General features: G+C 40.7%; 6 protein-coding genes across 6 annotated transcripts; 2 read left to right on the forward strand and 4 right to left on the reverse strand.

Moving 5' to 3' along the window:
* Nucleotides 1-663: 663 nt before the first annotated feature.
* Nucleotides 664-2,140, reverse strand: pxr1 (telomerase inhibitor/ribosome biogenesis protein PXR1). Its single transcript, XM_024829184.1, has 4 exons — nt 1,719-2,140; nt 1,191-1,666; nt 794-1,140; nt 664-731 (listed from the first exon to the last, which is right to left on the reverse strand). The coding sequence occupies exons 1-4, from the start codon at nt 1,739-1,741 to the stop codon at nt 711-713; spliced, it is 867 nt and encodes a 288-aa protein (XP_024679474.1). The 5' UTR covers nt 1,742-2,140; the 3' UTR covers nt 664-710.
* A 46-nt stretch (nt 2,141-2,186) lies between these two features.
* On the forward strand, nt 2,187-6,572 carry P174DRAFT_276654 (SacI domain and endonuclease/exonuclease/phosphatase family protein). The gene is made up of 8 exons (XM_024821533.1): nt 2,187-2,846; nt 2,896-3,091; nt 3,149-4,772; nt 4,829-5,128; nt 5,178-5,287; nt 5,351-5,682; nt 5,760-6,396; nt 6,471-6,572. Exons 1-7 carry the CDS (start codon nt 2,516-2,518, stop codon nt 6,347-6,349), a joined length of 3,483 nt encoding a protein of 1,160 aa, XP_024679475.1. The 5' UTR covers nt 2,187-2,515; the 3' UTR covers nt 6,350-6,396; nt 6,471-6,572.
* Nucleotides 6,573-7,077: 505 nt separating this feature from the next.
* On the reverse strand, nt 7,078-9,283 carry P174DRAFT_433979 (uncharacterized protein; the record flags this gene model as incomplete). The annotated part of the gene is made up of 5 exons (XM_024825838.1): nt 7,078-7,229; nt 7,437-7,752; nt 7,808-8,296; nt 8,359-9,214; nt 9,279-9,283. The coding sequence occupies 5 exons, from the start codon at nt 9,281-9,283 to the stop codon at nt 7,078-7,080; spliced, it is 1,818 nt and encodes a 605-aa protein (XP_024679476.1).
* Nucleotides 9,284-10,345: 1,062 nt separating this feature from the next.
* P174DRAFT_411972 (uncharacterized protein) lies at nt 10,346-11,980 on the reverse strand. The gene is made up of 5 exons (XM_024824288.1): nt 11,438-11,980; nt 11,180-11,386; nt 10,957-11,109; nt 10,470-10,894; nt 10,346-10,413 (listed from the first exon to the last, which is right to left on the reverse strand). The coding sequence occupies exons 1-4, from the start codon at nt 11,816-11,818 to the stop codon at nt 10,658-10,660; spliced, it is 978 nt and encodes a 325-aa protein (XP_024679477.1). The 5' UTR covers nt 11,819-11,980; the 3' UTR covers nt 10,346-10,413; nt 10,470-10,657.
* A 115-nt stretch (nt 11,981-12,095) lies between these two features.
* Nucleotides 12,096-15,869, forward strand: P174DRAFT_444628 (putative AP-3 complex subunit delta). Its single transcript, XM_024828138.1, has 6 exons — nt 12,096-12,252; nt 12,305-12,423; nt 12,489-12,685; nt 12,738-13,121; nt 13,168-13,396; nt 13,446-15,869. Coding segments are annotated over exons 1-6 (2,862 nt in total). The 5' UTR covers nt 12,096-12,250; the 3' UTR covers nt 15,377-15,869.
* P174DRAFT_276686 (RAMP4 family protein) lies at nt 15,570-16,507 on the reverse strand. The gene is made up of 4 exons (XM_024821534.1): nt 16,383-16,507; nt 16,117-16,147; nt 15,931-16,060; nt 15,570-15,869 (listed from the first exon to the last, which is right to left on the reverse strand). The coding sequence occupies exons 2-4, from the start codon at nt 16,117-16,119 to the stop codon at nt 15,763-15,765; spliced, it is 240 nt and encodes a 79-aa protein (XP_024679479.1). The 5' UTR covers nt 16,120-16,147; nt 16,383-16,507; the 3' UTR covers nt 15,570-15,762.
* Nucleotides 16,508-22,366: the final 5,859 nt, after the last annotated feature.

The following is a 22,366-nucleotide window of genomic DNA, read 5'->3' on the forward strand; positions in this document are numbered from 1 at the left end:
TGACGTCTGAAGGCGGGTCAGTTTTGCATCAAGAGTATTGACTATTGAGCGGGTGTACTCTGTGTTTATATGTTCATATTGATTTGGTATTTTGCTGATAGTACCTTGAGGACTTGGAAGTTGAGAGCGTAAGGTTATGTTCCGTACCTCTGGTACCTGCCAACCAATTTATGTACTCCATAGATACACTCCTAGGTACTTACTTGGGGAAAGTGGGGATCAAGAATGGCCATCTCTGAATCTACCAGGTATCAACCCGACGGTCGGGTTACTTCAAAGTTCGAACGTTAAAACATTAATAATACCATCTTTGCTACTATCCTGCTTGAATGGCACACTTATGTTTCTTTCAGCTAAGTGAATTGCGAATAAGTCTTTCGAGGCATCGGGCTCCGATCATACATCTGAATACCTCCAAATGTCTAGGAAATCAATACCTGGTATAGCCTCGGCTTGGCCCGCCGCGACATCAATGTAAAGAAACGATCTGGAAGGCACGTGATGGTAAATTAATTGAAACATTGTGCCCACGACCGGACGCAAGTCAATTACCTAATAGCATCAGCCTATCAGATCATTGCTGATTCGCGATCTGTAAGTTACTATGGGGAATACGAGACAGTAATAATATTCTTTCAAGATGTAGACATGATTCTTTGAGCACAGGTGTCTAGGTAGTTTGACATGGGCCAACCGGTGAATATTTATTATTACGTTTTGATCATGAATATCTGTGCCAGTTAGCCTTTGTTTAACATGAAAAGGATTGCTAACAGGAAAGGATAATAAATACCTCATTGAGAGATTTATCGTCCATGAGGGCTCTTTTCTTTTGTTCAATATGGCGGCTTCGAAAGATCCGTCTTCCCATAGGTTGGCGTTCCCTCGATGTTGATGGACCATTCGAGGCCAGCAGACATGTACCTTTATCGTTCGCGACTGCTACAAGGACTTTTGTAGAGGTTTTGTCCGCTGTTTCCGCGTCGAGCCCGTCACAGTCACTAAGTTTCCTTTTCTTCTGTCTCTTCTCTTGTTTCTTTTCGCGGGATTTTCTGGAACTCATGTCCAGCTCCTTCCCCTTCTCGTTCTTCTTTTTCTTCTTCTTCTTCCCTCCTCCTCCTTGGTCATGGCACAGCCTTCCTGTTGTGAGTCGCTATCCATGGGCTCCATCTTAAACATGCCGTTTTCACTTTCATGGGAAGAGGTCTTCCGTGGAAAGTCAACGCGAAGATCCTGAGAAGCCTTGGAGGCCGTAGCATTATCCTTCTCCTGCGCAAGAAGTCCGCCACTTATGAATCTGACAGTCTGCCACTTCGTTGCAGCATATCGAGCCAATTTATCATCATCCCGCTTTTGCTGCTCCGCTTCAAGTTGTGTATCAGATTTACCATTGAGCCGGCCGAGTAATCCTTTGAATGCGTCCAGGCCAGTGGGTCCATCCAAAAGATCCCTCTTTGGCCGAGCTCCCAGGCCTAATGTGTCATCCTTCAAGACAACTCTTATATGTGATGCGCTAGCCGTAGTGAATAGATCAGAGTGAGTGGCATTTCGGGCGCCGAGGAAGCCACCGGGAGTCCAGCCCTGGGCTTTGAGAATCCTGTGTCCAAAACCATCCGTAGATCGTGACCAAGAGGTGTTGTTGGGATCATGCGAGATTTTGGTTTTTCTGCATATTTTGGTCAGTGACTTATCGCAGTGACATTATTTTGAAAATTTACTTGCGAGGCGCCGCCAGGCCCATTTGCGATAGGAGCGAAAAGAATTTTTGAGCGGAGATAGAGAAGATGGAGATATAGTGTCGACGTGACGGAGACTTGAAGTCTAGACCAAGAAACTGCTTCTAAAGTATTACTCTGGGAAAATCAAAAGAAAATAAAACAAGACCGAGAGAGAGAGGATGGAAAGTAAAGCAGGAGTGTGGCAAGGGTATCTAAAATGAGTAGCCGTTGTAGGCATCTTTTCCTTTTTGACTTGAAAGAGAGCGGAAAAATTATTTTCTCAGACATGGTACCTCCGGTACCTGAGTCAGTTATTAAATTATGCTTATTTTCCTGGACACCCCCTTGGATACATCTGATACCTAGGTACTTATGTACTCCTAGGAACAAATAGAATGCTCCATACCTAAGGTATACTTATGTATCTGTTATCTCTGTAGTGATAAAATAACATTGTAGTAGATAACACTACAACCATAATATAGGGTTCCCCCAAGTATGAGTCTCCTTTAGGGCCTTGGCGATGGCCTAATTCTTCCAAAATCGTAATGACCTTCCATATTCATCACGAATAATAACACTCAACTTACTGAGAATAATATATTATTCCCAAATACTAATATTGACTCTTTTATCTAACTAATACTCAAGCATTATAATGTGTTGTTAATCACTTAAGTCACTGAGTCAGTCCCCTCTCAAACTGGGTCTGAGCTGTGAGATTAATCCCTTCGGAAATCCTCTAAACACTTCATATATACCATCATGAGAATCAAAATCTGATATCTTGTCGAAGAATGCCTGTTTTGCGAGTCTTCTGCAGAGACTACCCTCAGCGTACTCTGATTTTGGCCACTACTGACAACGCTTTGGTCTTTAAAGCCATCGCAGCAGAAGTGGACCACAGTACAGGAAAGAACGAACGAGACACTATCCATTGCTTGGTTGAATTTTGCAGTTTGTCTTCCGTGGACTTAACAGGTTACCGCTGTCTATGCGATGGGCACGGTACGCTTGGGTTAATCGCTCTGGACGGAGACGTGTTCTTGTGTGTGGTGACTGGTGCCTCTAAGGCCGCAACAGTGAGGCCTGGCGAAGCTGTATGGCGAATTGACAATGTGCACTTTCGTAATAGCTCCCACTCTCTCGTTTGTCTTATTTTGTCTGACCAAAGCAGTTTGTCTCAATCATTCAAACTATGAAGATGGTCTTAATTATGAGTCCGAGTCCGAGTTTGCCGCTGAAGAACCCAACCGGGGTGAAAATAAAGAAATTGTCACTGATCACCCATTCTTAGCGTTGAAGAAGCTCCTGAGTGATGGCAGTTTCTACTATAGTCTAGATTTCGATCTCACTGATCGGCTGCAGAACCGGTAAGCCAATAGAATGCCTAACCCATAGATATACAGTGATTGCTGACATATTGTCAGCTCGGACAAAGCTGATGCGTTCGACATGGGCTCTTTGGATGAGGACATGCTGTGGAACTCATACATGATTAACCCTCTTCTTCTCCTCAGAAGCCACTTGTCTCCCCTTGAGAAACTGCACCTCGACACGTCTCGAATGTTGACATATGTAATACGAGGATTCTGTAGCACTTTGACCATTCCCACTTCTAGACCGATAGTTCCGCAAGCGCCAACGCGCTTGCCATCAACATTGACTGTTATATCACGCCAGTCATCTCGACGGGCAGGTACGAGATTCAACGCTAGGGGCATTGACGATGACGGAAACGTTGCGAATTTTGTGGAAACGGAAACTGTTCTCTGGATTCATCCCGGCCTCACTTTCTCATACGTCCAGATTCGTGGTTCTGTGCCCCTTTTTTGGGAACAAGCACCTGGCTTCTTCCCTGGCCAGCAGAAGATTGAGGTGATCAGGTCGCGCGAGGCAACCAAACACGCCTTCGACAAACACTTCGAAAGTCTTGAATCACGATACGGCGCTGTACATGTCGTTAATCTCCTGAGCGCTCTGAAACCCGGAGAAGTCGAGCTTTCAACGAGGTTTCAAGAATTGGTCAGCAGAAGTCCACTTAACCAGAAGGCTAACGCTCATGCCTCCTCCAACCATATGTTACTTGAAATGACGGAATTCGATTTTCATGCGGAGGCCCGCGGTCCGCTAGGTTATGGAGCTAGTGATCAAATCAAGGACGTTATTTTGCATTCTGTGGATGGTTTTGGATACTTCTTGTCAGAGAGCACTTGCTATGGTAATGAGGCAAAAGCCTCATCCGTCGTTCTGCAACAAGAAGGTATTTTTCGGACGAATTGTCTAGATTGCCTTGACAGAACCAACCTTGTACAGACGATCATTAGCATGATGGCCCTTGAATTTTTCTTTCGTCAACAGGGAGCTCACATTGATCCCGAACTTCGGCTCAGACACTCAACCCTTTGGGCCGACAACGGGGATGCTCTATCGCGAATCTACGCTGGTACTGGTGCGCTGAAAAGCTCGTTCACGCGACATGGAAGAATGTCTCTCGCTGGTGCCCTTGCAGATGCACGCAAAACCGCCACACGGCTATACGTGAACAACTTCTCCGACAAAGCTCGGCAAAGGACAATAGATTTACTACTAGGACGTCTAACAAACCAAGCCCCAGTACAGCTCTTCGATCCGATAAATGATATAGTCTCCGAGAAACTCGCTCAGCGAGCATCTGAGTATTCTTACGAGAAATCGGTCCTGATCTGGACCGGAACGTTTAACGTGAATGGACGCCATGAGGGCCCCGATAATGATTTAACACCCTGGCTCTTTCCTCTTCCCGATCAGGGGGGCGAAGATCCAAGCATCTTTGCTGTTGGTTTTCAAGAAATTGTTGCACTAAATCCACAACAAATCATGTCTACCGACCCCACTCCTCGCAAAGTGTGGGAAGCTGCTGTCAGAAATTGTCTCAACAATCGTGCTGAGAAGATGGGGAGTGCAAAGTACGTTCTTTTGCGGAGTGGACAGCTGGTTGGAGCAGCTCTTATGATATTTGTGAAAGAAGATATACTCAGAGACATAAAGAATGTTGAAGGCAGTGTCAGGAAAGTGAGTGTCCAGTGCAAGAAGTGTTGCTTCGTTATGAGTATCTAACGATTAGAAAGACAGGTCTCTCGGGGATCAGCGGTAACAAAGGAGGCTGTGCTATCCGCTTTGAATATTCAAAGACTCGAATATGCTTTGTGACTGCTCACCTTGCAGCTGGATTCGCGAACTATGAAGAGAGAAATAAGGACTATGAAACTATCTGTCGAGGTCTCAGGTTCCTGAAAAACAGAACGATTGACGATCATGACACTATCATCTGGGTTGGTGATTTCAACTACCGAATAGGTCTCAGTAATCAGACCGTCAGAGACCTGGCAACGCAACGCAACTACCAGAAGTTGCACGACAATGATCAGGTACTGTGATTCACTCAAGGGAAGGTCTATGCGCTAATTCAAGCTGAAGCTAAACCTGCAAATGATGGCGGGCAATGTGTTCCAATTCTACAGAGAGGGGCTCATTACATTCCCACCGACTTATAAATATGACGTTGGCACAAATTATTACGACACATCGTAAGATAATACACTGTTTCTTCGACACACTTCTTTATTTAACGACAGACTAATACTCAGCAGCGAAAAGTCGCGCATCCCTGCATGGTGCGATAGAATTCTGTGGAAAGGATCAAATATACATCAGCTGCATTACGACTCTGCCTGTTTACAATGCTCAGATCATCGCCCCGTGTGGGCACTTTTTTCCTGTGACATCAATCTTGTTGATGATCACCTAAGGGAAAATATCAGGAGCATAATCTATGCAATGGAGATAGGGGATGCACCCGAGACACCGGCAAGGTCGAAGACCCAAGCAAAAATGCGTAAGCGAGAGTCAGCTGAACTGGACTTTCTTACACTTGACCTTCCACCAGCGAGCTCAGACGATCGGAGATGGTGGTTGGACAATGGTATGACTTCCCCAATCTTGAATCGGTTCCCAGAAAATATCTTCGTGTCTGGCTATTCTAACACTCATACGTGGCAGGTATGCCGGTGAAATCAATTGTACAGCCGCCTTCAAATAGATGGTCACTGAACATGAATCGCGAGTCCAACCCATTTTCTTCAAGTAATGCCACTGATTGGGTACCTGCAAGAAGATTAACGGACAGTCAAAAGGCCGTGGTGGATAACATAGATTCCGTCACATACAAGCCTCCATTGCCCCCACGTGGTGGGAAGGGAGCTGCGAATTCATCGGATTTGATCCAAGACGCTGACATGCGATGTTCCAGAGCAAATGGAGCCAAAAAAGCACCACCAATCCCTCGGAAACCTGTTGCTTTAAGCAACGATCATAAGGCCTTGTCTGGCCAAGCTGGATGGCAGTCCGTTATGAAAGTACCGGAGAGCGTTGCGTCTCAGCCAAGTAATCGACTTGACGTTCCGAGGTTCAATTTGAACGACCAAATTAGAACTCCACCTGCTGAACGCAGGATTCCAGGTAGTCAAGACTCTCTAAACGCTGGATCCAGGCACTTTGATGGATTTGAGCGTCATACAGACATCACCGAGGACCTACTTGATGGTGAAGTAAATTCAGATATCAAGTGGGAGCCTTTGTTACCAAAATGATACATTGTTCATCCAGCTTTTGTGATACCTACTATCGAGCCATGCTTGTACGCACATACATTGGCCTATGTCCTTATGCCCTTACTCACTTCTCTATTACTGACTGCCTGTCCTAACCCAGTATATATGGGCTTCTATATCAGTTCTAACAGAGGAATTAAGCATCCTGGAACAGGAGCTATACACCATTCCTTTGCTAGAAGCTTGCGATCACCATGTAACCTGTTTTATAACTGAAAAGCTCGATGTCAATGGACCAGGAGTCAATTAAAGTACAGTCTTAAAAATATTGGGAGTCATGTTCTATGGGTATATAAGAAACTCCAGTGCACATAATCCAGCACACATTTCCTCACTGATACAGACAGATATTATTCCAGAAACTTCCACCCCTGGCCAGGAAAAGTATGAAATGTCACCATAATCCAATGCTTGATCTTTACATAACTCAACATATCATAAAATACTACCAACTCCAACCACCGAGGCATGAGAAACCAATCCCGAGCTTGTCGAGAGGAAAAGCCATGCCCCTCTAAAGCAGACCATGATAGGGCCAGCCTATATCCCAGTATGTCGTTGGGCTGCCTGGCTGACGAGAACCTGCCGAGCACAGATTCGGCAGAGAACGAGCCATGACTGCGATCCAAGCAGTGAGTCTGTTCTTTTAACAGTGAATGCATATGGCCAGAGATAGCTGCCAGCCAACCGCCTAGGATACGACCCTATCACATAACACGGCAAGAGCTACCGTGATGTTGGAATGCTTTAGGCTTTTTTCCCGCTTTTAAAGCCTTGTTCAATCTCAAACGATTGCTACCCACCATCCACATGGCAAAAGCGCCGGGGTCGGGCCCCTTCGCACGTGGTTTCTTTGCACCTAAGGTCGAATGCTAGGTTAATGCTTGGAGAGAACAAATGCACCATTGTAGCAAATCTGAATTAACTGGTCCAGCATAAGGGGGTTGGGGGGGAGGGGAGAGGGGAAAGAAAAGGGGAAAAAAAAAGTAAAGTGGGGGGTTGAGGGGGAAGGGAGGCCTCGACAAGACTACCACAAGAGTTGATATGGAAAGAGATCTGAACATACCTGCTGCCGGCTCGGATTTTTTCTTCGAATCATCGGGGGCAACGATGACTGCGCTATCAGCAGATCCTGGAGCGGTTTCCGCAGTTGCTTGTCCTTCCGGGACAGTACCCCCCTCTGCAGGATCAGGACTCTTCGGCTTCTCTGGTATGGGCCACATGTGCATGGTAATGGTCCAGTCCGGTTCAATGACGGTTTCCCAGACTTGTGGGAGAATGATATCACCATTTGGCCCTACTAGATCATAATGACCTTCTGCAACATGAGGCCCTATTACTTCAATGTGGAGGAAAGCCTGTCGAATAAGTTCTTCCATTCCCTAGACTCATGGTTTTAGAAAAGAGCATTTGCGCGAGGCCAAGAGGGGATCATACCTGCCATGTGCAGCACAAATCAAAAGGAAAGCTGAACTTCCTCCCGACAGCATCTTTGAATTTGATAGGTTTCTTTTTTTCTGGGCCCTTGTTTGCTGCGGCTGTAGCGGCGGCAACAGCTTCTTCGGCCTCCTTCTTCAATTTTGCGGCCTCTTCAGCAGCCTTCTGTTCCGCCTCCGCTCTAGCGGCCGCAGCGGCCTCTTCGGCTTCCTTTTTCGCTTTCGCGGCCTCTTCAGCAGCCTTCTGTTCCGCCTCCGCTCGAGCGGCAGCGGCGGCTTCCTCGACGATTTTCTTTTCATGCGCAGCACGCTCTTCTCGGGCAGCTTGCTCGGCGGCTTCTTTTTCAATTGCAGCTCGAAGCGCAGCCTCTCGCGCCTCTTTCGCTTCGCGTTCCGTCCTTTCTTCTAGGATCAGCTTCTCTAGCCTTGCAATTGCCTCATCCTTAGCAACTTCTGCAGCGGCAGGAACTGGAGATGGACTTGATTCCCCCTGACTGGGAGATGGTACGCGGGGGTAGGTGTTGAGGTAGGGCGGGGGACCATTCCAGGCACCATGGCGTAGGGTTCTCTGAATGGGAAATAACCTCCCGGGCCGTATGGAATAAGTTCGTGAGGGCCTAATGGGTTTCCACCATAGTGTGATGGGCCATGTGGTGGAACTGCATGTGGTGTTGATTGCTGTGGTGGGCTATGCCCATCATTTCTGCCTTGGCTAGAAGGGTGTACTTGCGGCATATGGTGGCCAGGATGATGCTCGTGCATGAAGAATGCCGGCATTGGGGGCCCATGGGGACGTTGATATTGAGGGCCGTACCCATACATAGGATGGCTGTAAGCTGCCGAATGACCCGTCTGATGGTGACTCAATCTAACAAGTTGATCTGATGGCGGATGAAGACCAGAATGCGGAAAAGCGCCGGGTGATATGCCGCTGTTCGGATACATATAGGATGGCCCCGGTGATGTGCTATGTGCGTAGTTTGAGCCTTGAGCCATGGGCGGCCAGAGCCTTCTCTCGTGGGATGTGCGACCATACGGAGTCGCATATTCCTCAGCGGAATCCATACTCTCTGGGGAGTCGGGGGAAGGCTGACGGCGGGATCGACGGACAAATGACTCCCGTTCCGGCATAACATGACGTCTTGCAGAGTGACGGCGGCTCGGGCCCGATGATGAGCCATGGGTCGGATTGCGGTTTCGCGTGCGAATGGACGCTCTGGGCCGGGACGCCGAATCAGATGGCTTCAGTTCGTCCGGATATGGTAAGTGAGCCCACTCATCATAAGGGTCATGATATTCATGGCTTCCGGACTCAGAGGGCGGCGAAACTTGAACTCCTGACGAGTCTTCCTCGTCAGATAGGGATGAGTCCGAGCCGCGTCGACTAGGGTCAATGGTAATATTGAACCTGCTTATGTATGTTTAGTCAAAACAATGCCAAGCCGTTCTTGGGTCGAGCCGTCAGAACGTACGTCATAGATATCAGTCAATAATGTTTGAGAAAGAATTGGATTGTAATAGATTTCGAGAAGTGATTATGAAAAAGTCATTCTTGAGTCGGTTCCGAGCGACATAAAGATGACCATCCAGAATAGCGAGCAGACTTGGGTCGAAGATACTCTTTGAAAATGTTCGGAGAGAGACAGAGTTAGTGAGCACATCCAACGAAAAGGTGATGCTGATAATTCATATCCAATTCACGGGTTCTTCAATCTCTGAAGTAAAGTGGCACTCATTCTTGAAACGCAGTTTCCAGGTTTGGCAATAATACGCAGCCTAGCTGAAGCTTGGTGAAATGTAATGAGCAAACTCTTTCAGATCGAAGCTATGGCTCAGTTTCCCATATGTATCTGATCACAGTGGGAAAGAATAGAAGAATTTAAGCCAGTACAGTGGTTTGGGGATCGGCGATGACACCAGGAGAAGAGAACCCAAATGTGGGAAGGTGCCTGACCAGATATGTTTGAGGCGGAGTTTGGGCATTTTAGTATACCGAGGACGAAAAATTTACCATTTTTCCCCCCATTTTACTAGGTAGGGTAAGGTATGTTTTGATGCGCAGTCTCGTTAGGCACTGAGTTGGCAACTTGATTCATACCCTCCCAGGCACCCTGCGAATACCTTGTGCTGCCTGAATGCCCAATTGAGGAATTTATTCTTACTAACACGATAAATTCTGCCTTCAGGTTCAAGCCTAGGCCTTCAGCCTCCCATGATTAGCCAATAAATGGCCTTCAGGTTGGAAAAGAAACCTAAAGGTACCTACCTTACCTCTCTACTGTACAGAGGTACGCTGAGTAATAATGCCAAAAATGTATGTCTTCTCATGAAATGGCTTCATAGTTGGGAGAAATGTACCGAGGCATACTCCGTAATACATACGGAGATCGAGACACGAATAGGAAATACCTACACTGAATATCGACCCCAGACACTGTCATCAAAATTATCCTAGGTCTAGAAAGGGGTTGTGACACAGGAATACCTATTTGTAAGTCTTTCACTTATCTACCTTAGGACCATGACGTAAGTGGGTCATGCCTATTTAAAGTTGATACTATGAGGGGTACAAAAAATTGGTGTGCTCCCTTAACCGGATTATAGGTACTGTGCTTGGATTAGCTCATGTATACTCATCGTTCGATCATGTTTGAAAGACTAACATGTACTTCATCTAGCAATGCAAGGTCCTTGAATATTCAATAGAACGCTGCTTCAGACCGTGAGAGAATAAGCCTTCGGCGTAATCAGATAAGTAATGAGAGAGTAGTTCCAGATCCAACACAAGAAGCACTCAATTATGAGAACAGATGATACAGGAAATTCAATAAATCAGCGATGGGGAATAGTTTTAGTCGGATACATTGAGACGATTGAGAAGCTCCTTCGCTGCGATGAGCTCGCCTTGGCTGTATTCAGAATGAATGCGCCCCTGGGACCGTTCTTTCACGATACCCTCGATCCTAGTTTTGGCAAAGGCATTCAGCTTCTCGAGCAGCACTACTGAGAGTGAATCGTCTGCTTGCGACAATGAAGAATCCTGCAGGTAAGTTCGATACCCTTCACCTTTGAGCAAGATCGCAGAGGCCTTCGATATTTAGATTAGTTTTGTGGTAAAAGCCGTGTTGTAGGGAACATGACGGCACTCACTGAAGCCAAGCCATAGAAACCCCTCAGATAATCATCGCAGAGTTCAATACTTCTGCTGAAAGAACGGATCGACCCGCGCAATAGGTGATATGATTGCTCTGGGTCGGAAGACCCAGCGACGAGGTATTGAAGCTCACCGAGACGAGCATGAATCTGATCCGGAACAACGAAAGAATCGTTAGTCTCTCTACTGGTGGACGGTGATGTGCTCTGAAGTAGTTACATTCCACGCGTTTGGTGCAATCAATAATGCTTCCTCAAGGCAGAAGATTGCCTGGAGTCCCATTCCTTGAGACTTATATAGATCTGAGAGTTCGCACCAAGCTTCCGCATCCGTAGGGGCAGCTTTCAGCAGATCTATTAGGCTGTGTATAGCGTCTGTGTGCCGAGACAATGCACGCAGAAGCGCAACACGCCGCTTTAGAACAGGCTATCAAATATGAATTAGCGGATAATTCTAGCTAATAAGACCATTACAGACCATGTTGGCCGGGTTCTCCAGCAGTAAGGTGTCATATTTCCGTAAGCAGGATTCCAGGGAAGATCGATCCTCTGCAACGGCCTCTTCGTATATGCCGCGTAGCCCAAGGACCCTCTCATTTGAAGCCCCGAAGCGCTGTTCGAGTTGATTGAGACAGGATAGTGCTGATCTGTCATCTCCAGTCTGTAAACAAGCTAATAAAAGCTGTTCGATCTCCCTGTATTCCTCAAACTTTTCCGGCGAGAACAGCAATGTGGACTTTAAATTGGTCTCCGATGTGAGGCGTCGGCTGAGGATCAACGGTGCCTGTTGTGACAGATGAAGGCTAGAGAACAAATTCGAGCCATGAATAGCATGGAGTTCTGGAGTTGTACGACTCATTGTTTGGCAAACGTTGGTGTCAACCTGTATTATTCAAGTAAAATGAATGTCTGTCGGGAAAACCAAAGCAGGAACTGTATTTAAGTGGATCTCACAGAAGTCAGGAGAAATTGTCTGTCTAGGGCGGATCTGTGCTTATCAAAGTGACGCTATAGAGCTAAAATATGGGGTATTCTATACTCGATAGAGAGGTACTAGCAATTAATATTAGACTATTTCAGATTCCCGTGACTTTAACCATCCATCATAGTACTTTATCTACATATACCCCACATGACAAAGAATATCAGAATCATGCCATATTTTGAGAATTAATTTTTATATTTTCTTAGATCTATATTCAGTGATCTGCGGCCTTTGAAGCCAGATGGCATATCTACCTGATCTCTCATGAGACAAAGCGTCGCAAATACCTTCATTCAATCTTTTAAAATGTAGGGTCGATTGCTGAGCCGGTGTAACTTCCCACTGACTAGAAGTAACTAGGTTCGAGAAATCACTCTACGACCTGATCAAAGGCCTAAGGAATCATAAAGGGGCAGAAGATGAGTTTATACAGGAGAGTCTTCGAGAATGTAGGACAGAGATCAAGTCTCAAGATATGGGTATGCATATCCGAACTTCACATTCGCCTTCAAGGTACGGCAAGTAGCCCGCTAATATATTCCAGATAAAAAAGCTACTGCACTCTTGAAAATAGTTTATCTGGAGATGTTTGGGTATGATATGTCATGGGCATCCTTTCATGTCCTGGAAGTCATGTCATCTTCGAGATATCTGCAGAAGAGAGCTGGCTACCTTGGGGCAGTTCAAAGCTTTAGACCCGATACTGACGTATTGATGCTGGCAACGAATCTATTGAAGAAGGTCTTTGAAGTCCCAAGTTCCGTCTTAAAAAACTTCTCTGACGCTGGAATAGGATCTCATATCATCAAGTACTCCGAACCTGTCCTTACCACTGACCACATTACCGCACATTATCACTCCTTCGCTTGCTATGTCATTGCTCCCTGACGTTCTATCTCGGATTTCTCACTCGCGCGGGGTTGTGCGCAAAAAGGCAGTTGTGTGTCTCTACAGACTTGCTTTGGTTTATCCCGAGGCGCTCAAGTTTGCATGGCCGAAACTAAGGGAGCGCCTCATGGACGATGAAGAGGAAGGTAGTGTAACTACGGCCGTGATCAACGTCATATGTGAGCTTGGATGGAGAAGGCCGCGTGATTTTCTTCCACTTGCCCCGAGGCTTTTTGAATTATTAGTCGATGGGGGGAATAATTGGATGGCTATCAAGATAATCAAGCTGGTATGGTGTTCCCTTTTCGCAGGATATACGCTTCTAACGAGACAAGTTTGCGACTTTGACACCCTTAGAACCTAGACTAATTCGGAAACTCACTGGACCTCTGATGAACATAATTGAAACGACGACCGCCATGTCACTGCTATACGAATGTATCAATGGCGTCATTCAAGGAGGCATACTCGATGGCGACGAAGCACTTGAAGAGAGGGATGAAGTCGCAAGTCTCTGCGTCGGGAAACTTCGAGGAATGATTGTCGCCAATTCCGACCCAAACCGTAAGTTTCTTTCTGAACAGTAAGTGTGAATACTAAAAATGATTTGTAGTCAAATATGTCGCGTTATTGGCGTTCAATCGAATCCTGCTCTCACATCCTGCGTTAGTATCAGTCCACTGTGATGTCATCATGGATTGTTTGGAGGATGCCGATGTCTCGATACGAATTCAAGCCCTGGAGCTTGCAGCCAGGATGGTCACAAGCGACACACTCCAGTCCGTGGTCGATCGGTTACTCAAGCAGCTTCAGGATGCTACGACGTTTGATCCTGTTGAGTCGAGACATTCCGCAGCAACAGAGAACTTGAACAATCAAAAAGGACCCGTTACTTTGCCTGCGAGCTATAGAATCGACGTGATACATCGGATACTTGACATATGCTCCTTCAACAACTATTCGGACTTGTACGACTTTGAATGGTATGTCGACCTTTTGGTAGAGTTGATGAAGCTCCGACCACGGCAAACTAAACAACTTCGTTTTCCGCGAGCTATTCGGGCGCTGGAAGACGATCGTGGAGACGATATAATGTCCCGGATCTGTTCGGAAATACGCAATGTCGCCGTCCGTGTCAAAGGAGTCCGACTGCAGGCCACAAGAGCGGCAGAACTTCTGATTTCCGTTGAGAACCGACATGCATTGTTCCTTCAACCTCATACCGATAGCCACGCCCTTGGGTCCCTAGCTTGGGTAGTGGGCGAGTATTCGGGCTGTCTTTGTAACCCTCGTCGAACGCTCCAGTCACTGATCGACATTTCGAACAAGTCACTTCCAGCTAAGGCATTGTCTCTCTACGTTCAGGCAGTTCCTAAGGTGCTCATACAAGTGGCCAATGAACCACACCAAGATTGGAACACAGCAACGGTGTGCGAGATATCACTCCTGTTTGCGCAAGTTATCAATTTCTTCGAATCCCTGGCAGTTCATCCTGATCTGGATGTGCAGGAAAGAGCCATTGAATTTCTTGAAATGGTACGCTTGGCAGCTGATGCTCTAGTTACGGAGCGCCATGGTTCGGAAGCAATGCCTTTTCTATTATCGTCCATAATGCCCGGATTGTTCTCTGGGTTGGAACTCAACCCAGTCGCTATCGGTGCTCAGAAAAAGGTCCCTTTCCCGGGGGGTCTCATTCTGAACGAAGCTTTCAATCAAGAATTCCCAACACTTCTCGGCGAATTGGACTGGAACCCCGAGATCGACAGCCAGCATCCATCTCAACAGTTTTACCGTGTCGCAGACACCTCCGAAGATCATGGCATGCCCATTGGGTCTGCTACGGTCGAGCTATATCCAGATTCATCATACCAGGTTCCAGATGGTCGACCAAATGACCTATCTGCCGCCATTAAGCGGAGGTCCGAGCGCCAAGAACGCAACAGGGAGGATCCCTTCTATATAGTTACCGAAGATCGTCCTTCTGGTGCGTCAGACAGAGACCACAGCATCTCACCCAACGGTGATTTGGATGTCGACTCTATCCCCATAATTAACCTTGATTTGAATACGTTCGGAGACCAACGTGCGGCTTCACTGTCAGACAGCAAAACTCGACACCGCAAACGTCAACACCCCAAAAAACATCTTGTCATTGCTGATGAAACCATTGGATTGGATGAGTCGGTTTTGCCGAAAGCTGCAGATGACCTTGACAAAAGCAAGCGTTCTCTCCTCCAAGTTGATTCCAGTAGCCTTGGGCTCCTTACCTTGGAGGGTGAAGATCGAAGCCCGAGTTCCACACTTGATCTAGGCGAAACCGTTCAGGATGACGCAGAGATGGCGAGAGCGATGCGACAAGTAGAGAGGTTACGGTTGGAAATGCAGCGAGCATCGGAGCGAATTCACCCGGAAGGCATACCTATGGAGGGTACACCTGTGAGGAAGAAAAAGAGAAGCAAGAAGGTCAAAGTGAAGGGACATGCGACTGCCAAGGTATTACAGGATACAACTCAAGCGGAAAAGGATGGTACCCGCGGGATGTGATTATCTGCAACCTCTCCAGAAGCGGAAGGCAACAGTGCGGCGCAGCCTTGGGTGAGGTGACCTATCCTACTTTCATCGAATAGTGGCATCCGCCGATGAATATGCATCGATCATATAGCGACGGTTTGTCTTTGACGGTTTTACAGCCTGGAGTCTATGGTTTGGATGCATGAAGCCCTTCGGAAGGAGCAGCATAATTGTAATATGCGCGTGAGAGATATTCACGTACGTAAGAGAGTATCATTTCTGCTTGATATTCGTTGAGAGTCGAATATTCAACAGATGAATTCGATGTGGCTTCGAAATGTTGGAAAGCTGAGGTTCACGAATAGGTGGCATACTTCGAAAAGCACTCTGTATTTTACAGCATCGCTAACAGCGGCTACCTAGGCAATGAAGCGACCTAGCATCGTGGTCGCAGCTGACCATATCGCTGGAGTGACTCTCAGAAGTTCGAATGCAACTCCCCCGCAGACAACAAATGCAAGAATGACTATGATGTCTTAGCTATTTGGTCATACCCGTAGATGGCTTCTAGTTGCTGTGGTACATACCCAGCCATCCAGTGGACACTGGGGACTTTGAATTCTGTTTTGGTTTTGCTGTGGTCTGCCCTTTGCCTCGTTTTGCAGCCTCATGCTTCGCATATCTCTCATTTGCTCTTCGCTGCTGGGGAGTTTGAGCCTATAGAAGGAATGACGGGTCAGCTCCAGGTCAGGCCAGTTAGGCGTTGTGATTACCATTGTGATTTTATCCGCTGTGGTGTGTTCCCTGTAGTAGGAGGATGGCGTAAGCAATTAAACTTCGTATCTATTCTGTAGGGCCAACTAAATGATTATATTACTAGCTTGGAGTGAGCCACTAGCTAGGTAGGCTCTTAATAAGGAGCTGAGAGGTATGGGGAATAAGGCCACGTTGTTTGGTTGTTGATCTCCCTTTACACCTTGATGTGCAAATTACATTGATAATACAGTCATAAATACTCCGGAGATACCTTATCACTCACCTATACTTGGCCTGATTAAGTAGGATTCAAGCCGGTTCAATATATGGGCAGAATAGTGTCTGTACTAAGTAAACAATGTTGGTGTATTTGATATCACATCAAGGGCTAGCAAAAAGTAGTGCAAGGCATATGACAATTGGTTCTAATATAGGGTAAATGACATTATACTCTTTTCATTAGCACCCTCTTAATCCTTACTATATATGATATCAATCAGTATGGATGACTTTAATGATGTCTACAAGAGTAGAGTTGCATTTGGTGCGGGTTCGGGCGGGTTCAAATTTTAGAACCCGCAACCAAACCGGTTTGGGTTGTGATTTTCACTGCAAAACCCGCCGCTAGGCCTAGATAGGCAGTCACTAGCCTACCTAGGCGGGCGGTATGCCTAGGCAATATCAAAAATTTCAGTGGTTTTTAGATTTCAATTTCCCCTACCTTAGGCCTATGCCCAGCGCCTATTAAACATGCTTATAGAAAATTAATATTTTTATATGAAATATATGGTAATTATAGTCATTTTAATCTATATTTAAAATATTGATTCAATATCTATAGGGCTGAATAGGTGGTGGTTAAAAAATCATTTTTAAACATGGTGGTCGTCAAGGGTTGGTTACATATATATATAAAGCACCACTACTTTCATACCAACCTATGACAGAAATGCTTATTCCCTTATATCTTACTAACCACTAGATATTTTCAATCGATATTTCATGTTTAGATAGACTAGATACTAGGCTATCTAGTGATATTAATATTTCTAGAGAAATCCTAGAAATTAGTGATTACTAAGCAAAATGGTTTCTAGTGGTTTAACCCTGACCCGCCCCTAACCTGGTGCAGTTTCTCAATCTAGGAACCGAACCCAAACCGCTGCGAGTTCGGTGAGGTTCGGGTTCAATTTTTGCAGTTCGGTTATGCAACTCTATATCTGCATATTATTCTACTATAATAGTTATTCTTTGCTAGGTCCTTTAGGGGATATTAACATCTATGATAATACATTATTATAGTTCATGCTGTCTATATTACCCATCTAGTTTATCTAGTTCATCTAGTTTATCTGGTTCATCTGGTTTGTCTGGTTTGTCTGGTTCATCTGGTTCATCTGGTTCATCTGGTTCGTCTGGTTCATCTAGTTTGTGTAGTTTGTCTGGTTGTGCTGAGTGATTTCTAATGTCATAGGCTAGAAGCCAGTTTAATCTATGACCTAGGTTTGGATAGTAAGAAATTACTAAGGAAGAAATCTAGCTAGGGCTGCAGTAGCTAAATATAAAAAGGAGTATGTGAATAGTTCTTATAGTCATATAACTAGGCAGATTATTATATTAATTAGTACAAGGTCATGTAACCTGCAGCTGGTGTCTAGTTTAGATGTGACTTTGTGAGGGCTGTATAATTTGATTGAACAGCCCAAGCACCCAGCAGGCCCTGCCCGCTACAATATATATATAATTATATAGACCCTTGTATTCCTTTATAGCTTATATAAAATTATAAAAGAGGCTAGAATCCCTTAATATTAATAAGACATATATATAGGGTAGCTACTAGCCTACCTCTTATCCTTATATAATTTAAAGACTCTACACCTATTATAGTAATAATTATACTATCTAGTAGTATATCTAGATTAAGTAATTATATAATACTTAAATCCTATAAAGATATAAATATTTATTAAGAACTTGATTTAAATTATAATAATATTAGAAAGTATAGTCTTCTTATTATTAAGGGTATTATTAATAATAGGGATTTAATAAATACTTATATTAATTATTTTAAACTAGTAGAATTACTATAGATTATTTATTTTTAACCTTCTTAGATTATCTAGATGTCTTAAGTAATAATTATTTTATTATAAAATATCTCTTAACTCTTCCATAATATAATATTATAATTATAGATATTATAGACTATTTTAAGTCTTCTAAAAATTAATTAATAATATAACTAATAAACAAAGAATAATGTAAATTTATATTATTAAAATAAAATTTAAATTAAATAATTATTAATAATTCTAATTTTAATTTTAACTTTAAATAAATTATAATATAATAAAATAGATAATATTAAATCCATATCTTCGTGATATCAATCAGTATGATGTCAATTCAATCTATAAAAGTATGTAAGGGATATTTAGTAGGTGCTATTAATATATATATATTTATGTTAATCTTTATATTCCTCTATAGTCTAGGTAGAATTATGAAAAGGGGCTAGGGTCCTTTAATATTAGAATAATATATATAGGATAGCTACTAGCCTACCCCCTACCCTTATATAATTTAGACTCTATAGCCCCTATAATAAATAAATATTCTATCTAGTAGTATATCTAGATTAAGTAATTATATAATTGTCACACCCTGGGATCTGTCTCTGCTGTTCTCTACTAGTCAACTACTTTAGGAATGGGATGATATAGTCCCTAGACTATATCTAATACTTGCCTAAGGTCTACTAACCAGGTAGCCTAATAATATACTATCTAGGTATATATCTAATATAGTGGTATAATAATCTAATTAGGATTAAGGATAATCCAAAAGTAATATAAGAATAATAATAGTAGAGATAGAAGTAAGGCCCATTAAATATATATACTTAATAGTATAAGAGTAATTAATAAATTAAACTAGTAAGCTTATACTTAAGTAAATAATTATTATTAAATATAAGAAATTAAACTAAGAGTATTAGATATATAGTAGTAAGTATCCTTATATATTTATATTTCCTCTTAATAGTATACTAAATAGTATATTCTAAGTATAAAGATAGTAAATCATATACTCTTATTTTATAGTCTTAGTATACTATTTATATACTACTTTATCATGTATTTATAGTTATAGAATAACTATCTAGTTATATCCTACTATATAACTTTCTTATAAAAGTCTATCTAGATTAAGTATTCCTCTAGATTACTTAGTGATTATTTCTAATAATAATTAGTAACTAGTAATCCTTATAATTCTGCCTATCATATCTACCTTATACTAATATAGCTATATTAGTATTATAACATCATCTCCCTCTCTTCTAGTATTTTTTATTCTTAAAACTTAAAAGGCAGCCCTTCCTAGGTGAGTAATACCTTATTTTTTCTATTTCTCTTATTATATCTACCTATTATACTAAAGTATTATACTAATACTTTATCTAATAGTCCTTATAAGCTTCCTTATAATTATCCTACTATTCATACTAAGTAAGAAGAATATATTTATTATAATAGGTTTATTTCTTCTTCTTTATATAAGTGTTGTTTATTATTAGGTTAAGAGTATGTAATAGATTAAACTTATTATTATTCTAAGTATACTACTTACACTTATTAGGGTTATTTATATAAAAAGAAATTTTATACTATAAAAGAAAAAGATATTTTAAAATAAGTAGAGGATAAGATAGCTAATAATATTACTAAGACTAATACTATATTTAAGTTATTATAACCTAAGTTAGAGTAGCTTTAGGCCTACCTAGCTAAGATTTAATTAAAAATTATTATAACCTTAGCTTATTATTCTCACCTCTAAAAATAATAGTATTTTCTTAAAGAGTATAGTTTTAAAATATTAGAATATAATACTAAACTACTATAAATCTTAGATAAGAAGAAGTTATCTAATTAGCCTAATCCTACTACTAAGGTTTAATAACTAGCTATAACTTCTAATAATCCTAATTTTAATTAGATAATAATAGAGATTAATTAGATACCTCCTATCTTTTAGAATAATTTTAATTTTTCTTTAAGTAGTATTATTAAATAAGTTAATAATAGCTTATTAGGTTCTTAATAGGCTCTTTTATATTTCTATATTATAACCTTTCTATTTTATAAGGTAGTATAGTTTTCTATTAACTTTCTTATAATCTAGGATTTATTTAACTTTATATTCTTACTCTATATTATTATTAATTTCTATATTTTCTAGTACTAGTTCTAATAATAAGATATAAAATACTAGATAAATTTTTAATATACTTTTTAGTACTTATAGTCTAAAATTAACTAGTCTTAATTTTTCTTTAATCTTAAATAGTCTAATTTTCTAATAGTCTAATTTCTAACTTAGTTATTTTATTTTAATATTTTTATAAAGTAGGTAAATCTTTCTCCTCTTTTTTAGATCTAGAGTACTCCTATACTTCCTATTATAGTAAATTACTATATAGAGGTTTATAAATATAATATCCCTTAAAAGTTAAGTCTTTAAATAATTAATAATATCTATTATTTCTATAGCTTCTTCTACTATAGGTACTTTATTCTATAGTTCTCTAATTAGAGTAGTGTAGGGTTATATCTATAATTTATAAAGAAAAATATTTCCCCTATTATTAAATAAATAATATTATTATATATAAATTATACTATTAGTAGATAAGTTACCTAATTATCTTACTAGTAATTTATATAGTATTATAAGTATTACTTAACTATCTAATTTATTTACTTAGTTTATCTATTAGCTTATAGATAATATATAGTTATAAGTCTTTACTTAATTCCTATTAAATCTATTAATAACTACTAAAATTTTAATATAAATAACTTATCTCTATTTATAGTAATATATTATAGTATGCTATAATTAATAATTATATATCCTATAAGTAAGCTTACTAGTTATAATACTATTATATTTATTATTACCTAATAATAGTTATAGATAGATTTTTTATACCCTTTTAACTTTAGTAGTAGTCTAATAAAGTTAATTATTATCTATTTCTATAGTTATTTTAGTACTTCTAATAACTATATTTTACTATAAGGCTAGTGCCTAGTAGGTTTATCTCTAATATAAATCTTATATTAGTAAATATATCCTATATTTTTCTTCTTATATTTAAAAAGTAATAATTCCTTAAAATAGGTTTAGCTATTTTTTCTATTCCTATATAGCTATATATTAGGTTATTATAGTATTTTATAATAATCTTAATTCTTATATACTTAGTATATAGATAAGTCCTTAGAAATATATTATTCCTCTATTATCTATAGTAAGGGTGTTTATTATCTACTAAATTTTTAAGTATTTCTTAGATAATTCTATCTTTCTTAATTACTTTAATAATTTTCTAGATAAGTAGGTCCTCTTATAGTTTAACCATTACTATAAGAGTATTATAATTATATATTAGTAATCTATCTTTTTATTACTTTAGTATTACTAGTTTAACTATTTTTCTTAGAGTTTATAATTTAGTTATTAACTAAGTATATTAGCTTATCTATTTTCTATTCTTTTATAGTAAATAATCTTAAAGTTATACTATAATAGTATTTAGCCTATCTAGTTTATCTCCTTATTAGTTCTCTTACTAATATAAAGAATATAAGATTCTTATAATCTATTTTTATAATAATAGTATGCTTAGCTCCTTCTAGGTAAACTCTCTAGACTTTAAATACTACTACTATAGCTAGTAGTTCTTTATTATAAATATTATAGTTAAGTTCTACTTAAATTAACTTTCTTAAGTAGAATATAACTAGTTATAGTTTTTTATTATCTTCTAGTTAAGTTATCCTCATCCTAATTATATAATCTAATATATTATTTTAATAGTTATTAGTTTTTCTAAATTATATTATACTAAGACTAGTACCTCTATAATCTATTTTTTTATATTAATAAAGGCTTCTTTATATACTTTATCCTAGTTAAATTTTTTTACTTTTTTAAGTAGTATAAAAAATAAATATATAATATTTATATAACCTATAATAAATTATTAATAATAATTAATATGTTTAATAGATTATTATACTTCCTTAATATTCCTTAGTTAAGGCTATTTAATAATTACTTTAATTTTATTCTAGTCTATATAGATTCCTTCTATAGAAATCTAGTATCCTAAGAACTTAGTTTCTTAAATATGGAACTTATATTTCTTTAGTTTTAACTTAATATTTATTTACTTAAGTTTCTTTAGTA

Source organism: Aspergillus novofumigatus, assembly GCF_002847465.1.
Source record: "Aspergillus novofumigatus IBT 16806 chromosome Unknown P174scaffold_7, whole genome shotgun sequence".
NCBI lineage: Eukaryota > Fungi > Ascomycota > Eurotiomycetes > Eurotiales > Aspergillaceae > Aspergillus > Aspergillus novofumigatus.